This window comes from Zalophus californianus, chromosome 11 (genome assembly GCF_009762305.2).
Source record: "Zalophus californianus isolate mZalCal1 chromosome 11, mZalCal1.pri.v2, whole genome shotgun sequence".
Lineage (NCBI taxonomy): Eukaryota > Metazoa > Chordata > Mammalia > Carnivora > Otariidae > Zalophus > Zalophus californianus.
Genome location: NC_045605.1, coordinates 78,391,467 through 78,404,224, shown reverse-complemented (window position 1 = coordinate 78,404,224; position 12,758 = coordinate 78,391,467). Strand labels below are relative to the sequence as shown.

Sequence of the window (12,758 nt, the reverse complement as noted above, 5' to 3'; positions counted from 1 at the left end):
CCCTCCTCCCTTTTTCCACCACCATGGTCTCATCGTCTCTCCCCAAGAAGATACTATTAATCTCCTAAAAATTGTGTTTGCTAGTATCATCTTGTCTTCCTAACCATTCTCTCTATATTGCCTCAGGTGTACCTTGCTTTATTGCACTTAGCAGATATTGTGTTTTTTACAAATGGAAGGTCTGTGGCAACCCTGCATCAAGCAAGTCTCTCAGTGCCATTTTTCGGACAGCATCTGCTCACTTCATGTCTCTGTGTCACATTTTGGTAATTCCCACAGTATTTCAAAACTTTTCATAATTATTATATTTGTAATGGTGATCTGTAGTCAGTGATTATGACTTGCTGAAAGCTCAGATAATGGCTAGCATGTTTTCTTTCTTCTTTTTTGTTGATGGCTAGCATTTTTTAGCAATAAAGTATTTTTATGTGTGGGGGTTATTCAGAATATCTTGATGTGAATACTTGTCAGAGTTTGCAGTTATTCAATATTTTTGCTTTCCAAAAAATGCAAAGACCTTAGAATGCTTTAACTCTGACCACCCTCTCACTATTTATAACCTTCTGTAACAGTGTGTTTTGGAGGAGGGGCTCTGCCAAAGGGGTGGTGAGGTAGAAGCCCAGGGGGAGATCAGCAGGGGAGCTTGTCATCTAAACCTGCTCCTGCAAGGTGGGAAGGAGCCAGGAAATGGAAATGATAAACCTTCAGGCAAAAGAGGAAAGAGGAGCAAAGGAAAAACAGGAGAAAATGTCTAACCCAGAAACTAAAGATGATTTACCTGCAGAAAATGGAGAAACTACAAACAAGGAGGGCCCAGGCTCTGATGAAGCAGGAGAAAAAAAGCTGAGTCTGACTACATCATATACCATGTCTTACCGATGGTGCCTGTCTCCCTTCTTATACAATCCAGAGGAATATTTTTATCAACTATTTTGTAGATGTAAATCTTTTAGTAGCTCTAGAAACATTTTTAAGAAGGAGAGAATCTTGCCTCATCCCATTTTTTAAATGTAATTTTTTTTTTAAGAGGCGAAATCATTTGCTGGTTGTTTATTTTTGGTACAATCAGAAAATAGTGGGATATTGAATATGGGAGGTTTTGATTGTCTTGATTATCATTCCACAGCTGGGGAAGTAGTTTTATATCTTACAATACACAGCACACTGGATGGCAATTTGGAGCCACAGTCCCGCATTTTATTATGTCATTTTAAATTACTTCTCATCTTACTTTTAGTAGAATTGTTTCCTAAGGAAGCCATTCCTTGGCCTTGGCTCTCCCTATCAGAATTTCATGCACTCTGTAACATCTTTGGTCCTGGTAGTCCAGTTTACCTCGTAACTTTGATAATGTGCTGAGTATGTGGTGTAAATGATTTTGTGAGTTAGGGGGATTTATGACACAACAGCTTATCAACATTTGAAAATATTTGCACATGATATCCTCTTAAGAAAAAAATATGCCTCCAAATTTAAGCTGGAAAGTCACTGGAATAACTGTTTAGCAAAGAATCACAACTGCATACCTTCTAAATTTTTTGGTACATACGTTAATTGTGTACAAATTGAAACATCTGGGTATTGGTCCTCAAGACGACCAATAAAATCTCAATTATGAATGAAAATAAAAAGAAAATGGGACCTGGTAGCCATTCTTTTGTGACATAGAAGGTATTCAGTAGTGAGGTTTTCTCTGAATATTAGTGTGACTTCCTAGAGTTACCTAAGATAACATTTCGACCAAGAATGTTTTGTTCCTATTTTAATTTTAGGAAGATTGAATGAATTATGTCCTCCTGTTGCTAACAACTGTCTTTGAAAGAACTTCACAGAGCTACTCGACTAATCAATTTCTATAAATAATGTTCTTATTATATAAGTATCAAGAATAAATTAAAGCTAATGAGAATTTGGTTTCAGACTATTCCAAGTACAAACCTACAGAGCAGTACTAAAAAAAAATACATCAAAGATTCCTTGTGGGTTCAGTTTTCATATTTACCAGATCAAATATGTATCTTATAATTTATAACATAATTTTACAATATTTATGTACATATATATCATGTATACTCATAAAACACCATGTTTTTATTTTTAACTGAATTTTTATTTTTAATAAAATATTTAAATTAAATTAATTTATTATTATTTATTTTTAATTTAAAATTATTTTAAATTTTTAATTTTTAAAATTAAATTAAATTAATTTTTATTTATAATTTTATATTATATATTAGATTTATATTAGATTTATATATTTTAATTAAATTTTAATATTTATTTATTATTTAAAATATTATTTAATTAATTATTTAATAACACAAAAATATTTTAAATATTTTTAACTGCGACTTAGCTTCATTGCCACATACCTACCTGCTGCGAAGTAATCAAAGAAGCTATTAAGACCTCCTGGGACCAAAAATGAAATCCAAACAAAATTCCTTAGCTGTAATGTTATAGTTTATGAAAAGTGTCTTCAACTTACATGTTCATTTTTATCCTTACAATAACCCTGGATATAAAGATATAAAATATATTTTGTAGTATGGAAGAACACCAACAATTGGTAGATGTGAAAGATAACCAGATAGTGAGCTAATGACAGACAACTGGTAGAAAACCAGATCTAAAACCTCTGAGGTAGTTGAGAAATCTCTTCTCTAGGGAAGTGGGGGAAAAGGGCAGGCTTAATTCTTAGACTCCTTTCCCATTCTTAGAGTAAGGATCTTAATAATTCTCAAGGTTGGATATAAATTAGAATAATCTGGGAGCTTTGAATAATCCCCCCCAAACTAGCCTGCTCTTCAGCTGGATTGTATCAGAATTGTGAGTGTTGACACTCAGGTGTGAGTGAACCCCCCAGTGATTAAAAATGCAGCCTAGGTTGACACCCTTTGGTCTATGATGATTCCAGGTGCATTGCTTTGAGAGTTCTTGGAAACTGCATTACAACAGGTTTTTGGCAGAAGAGAGGGAAATACAAATCCACTTTGCTTTAAACCGCCGGGCACCAAGCAGAATGCAATTTTCGCTTGGATGCCTTTAAGCTCTTGAATAGGGTCACTAGAATGACTTTGGCATTTCGAACAAACAGGGAAAAAAAACACACACACACAAAAAACAAAAAACAAATCATCCTTGTCCAGTTAAATAGATACCACAGTTGTGACCTTTACCAGTGTAAAGTGCAGATAAATCCAAGGCAGTGAGTTGCATGGAAAGAAGAGAGAAGATGGTCACCGCCTGGGGTGAGGATGAAATACTGGATTTTCATAACACAGTTTCCTCATTGATTTTTATCGGCATTACTTATCTGAATTGTTTTTCCTTTCTGCTGTCTTTCAGTGTCCTCCTACTATTATAATCGCTGACATTAAATGTATTGTAAGAATCCATCCATACTACTATGCTAAAATCTATAGTTGTACTCATTTGGATAGATCTATTGCATACTCACATATCAACAATAAAACAAGGCACACAATTTTTGTTTTAATTAAAGTTAATATTCCATACCAAAAACCTTTAAATCTTCTCAAAGTGTGATCCTGGTTTCCAGATATAATACTTACTTTCTACTTTTACTGTTTCTCAGTGTCAGGCACAACTGCATAAGCTGAATGCTATATGTGGATTTTTTTTTTTACTAATTCATCACAGCAACTCTGTAGGGTTGGTGCTGTTATTGTCACCATCTTATATATACAGAAGATTAGTCCCAGAGAAGTAATTTGATCAAGGTTTCAAAGTTAGAAAATTGCACAAAACAGATTTTTACTTGGTCAGTCTGACTTACGAATCTTAGCTCTCTCTTTAAAAAAATAATTTTCCTTGTATTTATGTTCATTATACAAGATTTCTTGGATGTTGATGAAAAGTACAGCCTAATTACATAGGCAGAAGACCCTCCTGTACCCTCAAGGGTCTTGGCTAGAACCCTTGGAACAGAAACACGAGCCTTGGGATGCCTGGGTGGCTCAGTCAGTTAAGGGTCTCCCTTCGGCTCAGGTCATGATCCTAGGGTCCTAGGATCGAGCCCCACATCGGGTTCTCTGCTCAGTGGGGAGCCTGCTTCTCCCTCTGCCTCTGCCCCGCACTCGTGCTCACTCTCTCTCCCTCTCTCAAATAAATAAGATCTTAAAAAAAGAAAAGAAACATGAGCCTTTTCTCCTTTTGAAGGTCTCTGCCCTGATTTGTAGTGTTTGTTTGTCAATTTCTATGATATAAATACTACCAATTTCAATGTATCAAGGTGGTAATATTGAATATGAAATGGAAAGAGATCAGTAGCACATCATATAGTATTTCCACAACATGGGCCCAAAAGACATATTATAATATCCTCAGGAAAAGAGATAATAGCATGATGTAGTAGTTTTGGTATTTACCACATTTGCTTTTAGTAAATTTTACTTAATTGTAAGCATATGTAATTAATATTTAATAAGGGCTGTGTTTATGAGCTGACTAGTACAAATTCTGAAAACTTAAACAGTCAGCTTTTATTTTTTTTAAGATTTATTTATTTATTTTAGAGGGAGAAAAAGAGAGAGCAAGCAGGGGGAGGGGCTGAGGGAGAGGGAGAGAATCTCAAGCAGACTCCCCACTGAGCTCAGAGCTCCATGTGGGGCTCCATTTCACATCCCTGAGATCATGACCTGAGCCGAAACTAAGAGTCAGATGCCCAACCACCTGAACCACCCAGGCGCCCCCAGTCTGCTTTTAAAAGCAGATATCAGCCACGGAGTATTCACTGTTCTAAGTTTACACAATGACATGCATATTCCGTTGTTTTGTACTGGTAAAAAAGCATGAAAAAGTCATGGTTCTCAGTCCAAATGTGTAACAAAGAGAGGATCTCAACGAAAGACGAGAGATGCACTTTTACCACAAATATTCCATCAATTAGGCTACATAAAAAACCACACTGAAGGTATTTCTCTTCTCTGGGGTCCTTTGTGGCCCTCATCTCTTTTCACTCCGCATTGTCTTGTCAAGTCATTGAATCTACTTCCAACATTTAATCACCAGCCATGGTGATGCCAAATCCTTTATCTCCACTCAGGTGTCTTCCCTGCATTCCAGATTCAAATGTTCAATCACCTATGGGATATAGACACTTGACTGTATGAGAGACCTCTAACGCTTAGTGTGTTAAGAAACAAACCAATCTTGGTCCTCCTCTTGCCTTTTGCATCACAGTGAATAAATGCAAGTGCAGAGTGTTCTTCTTCACGTTGCCTTCATGCATCCCACTTAACCACTACATCACAGCAGTTTTATGCCCCCATGACATCTGGAACCCTGTTTCCATTTTTGTACCATAGAGCAGATCACCATCATCTTCTACATGGTTCAGGGAAATAGACTGTCACTGGTTTGCTTGTTTCCACTCTAGTTAGGAGTTATTTTAGGCAAATGCAAATCAGAGCTCCTGGCTCGTACCTTTGCTCTTTACCTCTCTGTTGCAACAATATTTTCTACATAATAAAATATATAGTCTCATAACAAAGATACCATCTCATGTGCCTTTGGATCCAGGTCTCCTTAGTCTTTCTCTTTAATCAAAGCTATTTGGAATATGAAATTCCAAATACAAAAAAAAAAAAATAGTCCTGATCTACCACACACCCCTTGCATTTTTTTCTCTTGTTCTCTTTGTACAGAGAATTCAGTCAGGGTCCAAAAGATCGTGTGATCTCAAATTTGCATCCCCAGTGATGAGCACGGTCCTGGCATACAGATGGAAAACAATTTGGTTGAATATAAAGCACTTTATGAGCACTCAATAATATATATTTTCTAACTTCTTAATAAGGAAAATATCCAAGAAGAGGAGCACTGCTAGGGACTGATTATCTGTATCTTCTAAAATTCCTATGTTGGGGCACCTGGGTGGCTCAGTCATTAAGCATCTGCCTTCAGCTCAGGTCATAGTCCCAGGGTCCTGGGATCGAGCCCCACATTGGGCTCCCTGCTCAGCCGGAGGCCTGCTTCTCCCTCTCCCGCTCCCCTCTGCTTGTGTTCCCTCTCTCACTGTGTCTTTCTGTGTCAAATAAATAAATAAAATCTTTAAAATAAAATAAAATTCCTATGTTAAAGCCCTAACCCCCAATATGATGGTATTAGGAGCTGGGCCTTCTGAAGGTAATCAGGTTTAGATTAAGTCATGATGGTGGAGCCCTCGTGGTGGAATTAGTGCCCTCATGAAAAATATAAGGAGAGAGAGAAAGGGATCTCTTTCCAGTCACACATGTCTAAAAAAGACCATGTGAGCACTCAGCCAAAAGGCAGCTGTCTACCTTCCAGGAAGAGGGCCCTCATCAAGAACCGAATCTGGGAGCACCTTGATCCTGGGCTTTGCAGCCTCCAGAACTGTGAGAAATGATTTAAGTCACCTAGCCTATGGCATTTTGTTATAACAGCCCTAACTGACTAAAACAGAAATACAGCAAGTGTCATTTCAAATGAATTCTGTAGAAACATCATTCTGGACACTGAATAATGTGAACAAATCAAGGAGCTAAGCACAGTTGTCTCCTTTAAGGAGAGAGGAGTATGCAGCCATCACTGTATTCATGGTGTGATCAAGAGCCATGAGGGTAAACACTGTGCTATCAGACCACTGAGAATAGAAAAAGTAATTCTAACTTGGAGGGTAGGAAAAAAATCACTCAAATTAGAGAGAAGCAACATAACAACTATGTAGAATATGATGAAGGAAAGGACACTGACTGACCCGACTGAGGGTCCTCAGCAGAAAATTCAGCTGTAGGACTAAAAGGTCGTATAAAGGCATCCTCCAGAATTAAAAAAAAAAAAAAGCAGAGGTTCCCAGGGGCACGTGGGTGGCTTAGTCAGTTAAGTGTCTGACTCTTGATTTTGGCTCAGGTCATGATCTCAGGGTTGTGAGATGGAGTCCTGCATCCGGGCTCTGCGCTCAGCAGGAGAGTCTGCTTGAGATTCTCTCTCTCTCTCCCCCTCTCCCTGGGCTCCTCCCCCTGCTCATGCACTCTCTCTCTCTCTCTCAAATAAATAAATACATCTTAAAAAAAGGTAGGGGTTACCAATATATAAACTATTTTAAGTTTTTGCCAGTAGATTCTTGTAATGTTGAACTCCCCACCTAATGAAATCTGTGGTTTTTAAAATCCACAGTGAAATACACACATATGTATTTAATGTACTCATGTGTATGTGTATGTGTGTATGTATACACATACACCCATATACACGTATGAATAATGCAATGAAAATTTTGATTGTATTACCAAATCTTCTTGAAGAAAAATAAAATAAAATGACATGGGGGGGCACGGTATGTGGGTATTATGTCTTTTTTTCCGGATGTGAGTTGAAAATTGCTTACTTGGCTATGTTTCACAGATTTCCGGGAAAACATTCAAGAGTTGAAGATTTAAGAAACCAAATGAAAGCAGACGAGACCAGTCCTAGTCCATGGAAAACAGGGGGCGTTATTAGTTGTAATGTTCATGCCACAACAATACTCTGACAGGCACTTGAGGAAACTGAGGCACAGGGAGGGTGAGAGATGTGACCCCTCACAGCTCGCAGGCAGGCACATCACGTCACTGCAGCTACAGTTAGCCAACTCTGAAGGTGTCCCGGTAAAATGTCCTCATTTAAATGTTCCTTTTTTCACGTACAGAGAAAAAAAGATTCCATGATGGAAGGGTCTCTCTTACCCACACCCCACATCACATCGTATTATTTGGGAATTTAAAAATGTTTTCTGAGGTGCTGGCATACAGCTGAAAACCCAAGTATACATAAAAATACAATTTCCACCACTAATGAAAAGATAAAGAATGCGCGCAAAACATAAACACTAGAGAAGCTTTTAACGCTAATCCATAAAATAGAATGCTCTATAGTACATCAACTTAGATTTATTGAACTTTATTTTAAACAATTAGATTTTTCTGTTATTGCTTTTTGAGAAATGAGCAATTCCTAAACCAGCCTCATCTAAATGCCTCCTACGTTTTTCTGTGATAAGCCAAGGGAAATAATAAATATTTATTATTTATTTCAAGGACAGGACATACATTTATTCACAGTAAATCAGTTAAGGGAACAATCAGTAATTTCCTCCACACGTTCAGGGTCATAAAGAGCCCAGTTTTAATTGGGCCTAAATAAACATATTTTGAGTTGGAGACAAGTGTCCTGTGTGCCCAAAGAATTACAAAGTGCTTTGCCCAAAGTCATCAGACTTAATAAGGTTGAACCTTTGCTCCTCTCTCAGACCAACACTAAGGAGGCAGGGTCTGGCTTCCCGGTGGGTGCGTGACACTGTGTGAAAAGCTTGGAAAGCTTGGCATTTTACCAGTGACCAGTGTCAATGGATGTCTTCAGTATTTTTCCTAAACATAACAAATATATTATTATGCAACTTTCTTCCCTGCCTTTGGTTAAGCTAACAAACACTTTAGACCTAGAGTTTCCAAAGAGGCAGGAAAAAATAACGGAGAAAGATACTGGCCTAAACATTTTTAGAGATCCCTAGGTACCGAGTAAAAAGAGAATAAGATGAAATGAAAACATACATTTTTAAATGATTTTTGACAGAGAAACATAAGATTATACAGACTAAATCTGTGCAGTCCGTATGTTGATTAGTTACAGATAAAAACATAACATTACATTCTTTTTTTCTCTTGGTTTTGGTTCTGAAAACAGTATTTCTGTACACTGCCATTTGTGCACACCCCTTTTAATTCAAGTGCAGGGAATCAGAATAAGCAGTAAGAAAGCCCCAAAGTACTGCATCCCTGGGTAACTCTATTAGTGGTTCTCAGGTGTTTCTGGGCCCACCGTTGTTAGAGATTTGCATGAGAAGTCGGACTGGCAGCTAGAACGTTCACTTTAACAGCAAGTGGTCCTAAGGCAAGTGATAAGAGGGCCAGCACTTCCAAATATACTGCCTGAAGCTACACTTTCTCCAATAACTATTTCAGAGTGCCAGCATTTATTTAAACGGAGAGCCTGTACATTGAAGATTCTGACGACTGAAGCGGAAAGCAAAAAACGCCCCTTTGCCCTGTCTCATGTGGGGTGGTGGTGGGAGTTGAGGAAGTTTTGCTTGATTCACCGGTTCTCAGAATCTCCTGGACAGCTTTTTAAAAAAACACTGATGACTTAGAGCCCAACCAGAAAGAATTCAATAGGTTTGGGGTGAATCCCAAGTGTCAGGATTTTCTTACAAGTATCCCAAGATAGTCACATGTGTAGGAAGTGTTGAAAACTATGGCCTTAATTTTTAAAAAAAGTATCACTTTTGTAAGGATGACTGTTATACCCTAAGAGAAAGCATTTTCCATATTAAACCTCTGGTATATATTGGTATGTAATATAAGATGTTTTCTTTCAATTAATTATAAAATAATAGTTATTATTATCATTAAAATATGATTAATAATATAGTTACATTAAATTATATATCAAATATTATATTATTAAATGATATTAAGTGATTATAATTACTATAAATAAATTGAAACAATACTGTTAAAATATTATTTTAAAATAATTTTAGATTATTTCAGAATAATAATGATAATAATAATAATTTTTATTACTAGGCAATTCTGGCTAAAAAGCAGCTGGCTCTCTAAAACAAATGTTGTCTTCCAATGTTCTCCAAGTGACCATGGAGACTTTACAAAAGGGTTACTATCTTCTGTTTACTTCCTAATCTCTCAACGAACCTGGTATCTTACTTCGATCCACTCTGATGATCACACAGAATGAAGTATAAAGACAGCGCATGACTTGCTTATACTTTCAAAGCATGACTGAAGTGTACCTGGAATTTTGAACTTGCATCAGGAATCACAGGGCCAAGTGTCCCAGGTAGAATTGGCAGCTGAGTTGGATTTGGCCTCATTAGACTTAAAGGGGGAGGTTGATTACGGAACACGGTTGACAGGCAGAGATGTACAGTCTCTTTCATTGCTTTTAGCTGTGAGTCCTACGGAAAAAAGAGAGATGACAACTTTTACAGGTGGTTCCGGTTGTTCTTTATTTGATTTGATTCTCCCCGTCCTCCTAGCCTACACTCATTCCCCATGCAAATACCTACCAGTTAACTGCCTAACTTCTAAATTCCACTCTGACACACTGTTTAATGCACACTCAGTCTGTTTTTAGGGGCTACTGTGTCTCGTGATATATTCTGAACACTGAAATTCAGAGATGTGTTACTAGATTTCAATCATGATAGCCTGCTGGCAAGGGCATGTCCTCTAGGGTCACTTTCTTTCTTTTTTTTTTTTAAGATTTTATTTATTTATTTGAGAGAGAGAGAATGAGAGACAGAGAGCACGAGAGGGAAGAGGGTCAGAGGGAGAAGCAGACTCCCCGTTGAGCAGGGAGCCCAATGCGGGACTCAATCCCGGGACTCCAGGATCATGACCTGAGCCGAAGGCAGTCGCTTAACCAACTGAGCCACCCAGGCGCCCCTCTAGGGTCACTTTCAAGTAGAAAATGTCTGTGGATCCCGGGAACTGAACTGAGGGTCTCAGAAGGGAGGGGATAACTGGGTGATGGGCATTAAGGAGGGCACATGTTGTGATGGGCACTGGGTGTTATACGTAACTAATGAATCACTGAACACTACATCAAGAACTAATGATGTACTATACAGTGGCTTAGCTGAACATAATAAAATAAAATTTCTGAGTAATGGCTGAACTTGGATGCGAAAATAAATAATGAACTGTATCAAGTTAATAGTTTAGAACATCGATTTTCAGTAAATGCTGTTCAGGGAAGATACATTTTCCAAAGGAACAATAACCGACGATGTGCTTGTATGTGATATTTTTAATTATCTGAACTTGATGCGATCATCTCACTTGTTCCCAGCGGTCTCCTGACATGGTCAGGATCATCTCAGATAACAGAATCAACATCACACAGACATAACCTCCAACTCCCCATGTTTCACAGCCCCGGGGGTAAGCTATCTTTGCTCTCGTGTTTCAACCGATTCCTAATCTGTTAGCTCCTGATTTTCTTTCTTTTTTGGGCCCCAAGCATACAGCTTGGCCTCCTACCCTAGATTCTGCTCTGTTCCTTGATGACAGTGTAGATTTTTCCTGCCAGAGATCACAGATTTGCTGTGAGCCACCTGGCCCTACTTTTGCTCAGCTTTCTACCACAAAAACAGCTTTCCGGTTAGTCCTTCTGACTTAAAAGAGCCTGTTACTGACACTGCTCAGACTTGGCCTGACCCAGTTCCATAAGCAGGACTCAGACAGTGATTTTACACCACGACATCATCATATTTTCATTTATACCGCTGGCTGTAGGTGTAGTCTGTTTTGAAATGGCAGGTTATCGTTCACTTTGAAGTTCACTGTAACAAGATGTCACCTAATGAAATACAGTACAAACTGTAGAAGGTGTACTTTGTCTAAGATCTTACAACCTATTCCCTCCTAGGGTCAGTCTTGTTTTTGCCCTGCTTTTCTCCTCCTTGCCCCAAACCACTTTTCTCACTTGCTTTGCCACCTAACAGTAAAATGCAAACTTTTTTAGGAAGAACCTGATTACCTCAACCTCTTTTTATTTACAGCCCATCAAAGATTCCAAATGTATTTGCATCTTAGAGCTTTTACACTTGCTGTTTCCTGTGCCTATGAACCCCTTTTCCAAATACCTATTAGAAAACTTCCACTTAAAATTTATCTTTCAGCTCACATCTTTTTTTTTTTAATTTAAATTCAATTTAATTAATGTATACTGTATTATTAGTTTCAGAGGTAGAATTTAGTGATTCATCAGTTGCATACAGCACCCAGTCTCAGCTTACATCTTACCTTCTTGGAAACACAGTCCCTGATGGCCCTTTCAAGGAACACTCCTTCCTTAAAGTCTCTTGTCACTTTTCTCACTTTAAGTCCTAGGTAGCCTTGTTGTCATTGCAAGTGACCTTATTTCTATGTGTTCAGTGTGTTATCTATTTCCATTATGATGTCATTTCTTTGAGGGCCAGTACCTTTCCTGCAGCATCACCAGTTTCTAACTCAACAAGTGTTTGTTAAATGAATAAATAAACCGTCCAGAGGATATATAGGCTGGTGCTGTCTTACACGAGAAAATAGTGAAATATTTCTCATTTTATTCAATATATTGTATTAAGAAAGTAGTATTTCGGACATTAAAATACTAGTGCTTGGGGCACCTGGGTGGCTCAGTCGGTTAAGTGACCAACTCTTGGTTTCGGCTCAGGTCATGATCTCATGGGTTGTGAGATGGAGCCCTGCCTGGGGCTCTGTGCTCAGCGGGGAGTCTGCTTGAAGATTCTTTCCCTCTGTCCCTCCCCTCACTTGCTATCTTTCTCTCTCAAATAAATAAATAAATCTTTAAAAGATAAATAAAATACTAATGCTTGTGCTATATAATATGTAAAGCTTATTAGAAATTATTGTGTACATATACGATCTTAACATGGTGGGAGATTTAGAAGATAATTTTTCATGCGTCTGTAGGTAAGTACTTTTCTCAGAAAAATGCACTTTTTTTTCTGGGAACAAGATATAACTTGCAAAGACAACTGTGCCCCTACTTTCTCATCTCCTGACAGATATAAATTCATATGATATTATTCATCTCTCTCTTCATTTCCATGAAGATGTGAGGTCAGAGACCTGGGTGCACGATCGGCTGATGGCTTTGGAAAGACCACGAAGGGCTGTGAATTCAAAGGCTTTCCCCTTTTATTT

The 12,758-nt window shown here is 38.0% G+C and overlaps 1 protein-coding gene across 5 annotated transcripts in view; it reads right to left on the bottom strand.

Annotated features, from left to right (window-relative positions):
* Window positions 1–12,758, bottom strand: part of LUZP2 (leucine zipper protein 2) — a 474,590-nt gene that overhangs the window by 55,602 nt on the left and 406,230 nt on the right. For all 5 annotated transcript variants that reach the window (XM_027580791.2, XM_027580792.2, XM_027580793.2 and 2 more), the window contains one exon: window positions 9,836–10,000. In XM_027580791.2, coding sequence (XP_027436592.2) covers window positions 9,836–10,000 — 165 coding nt within the window. The remainder of the gene's footprint in view (window positions 1–9,835; window positions 10,001–12,758) is intronic.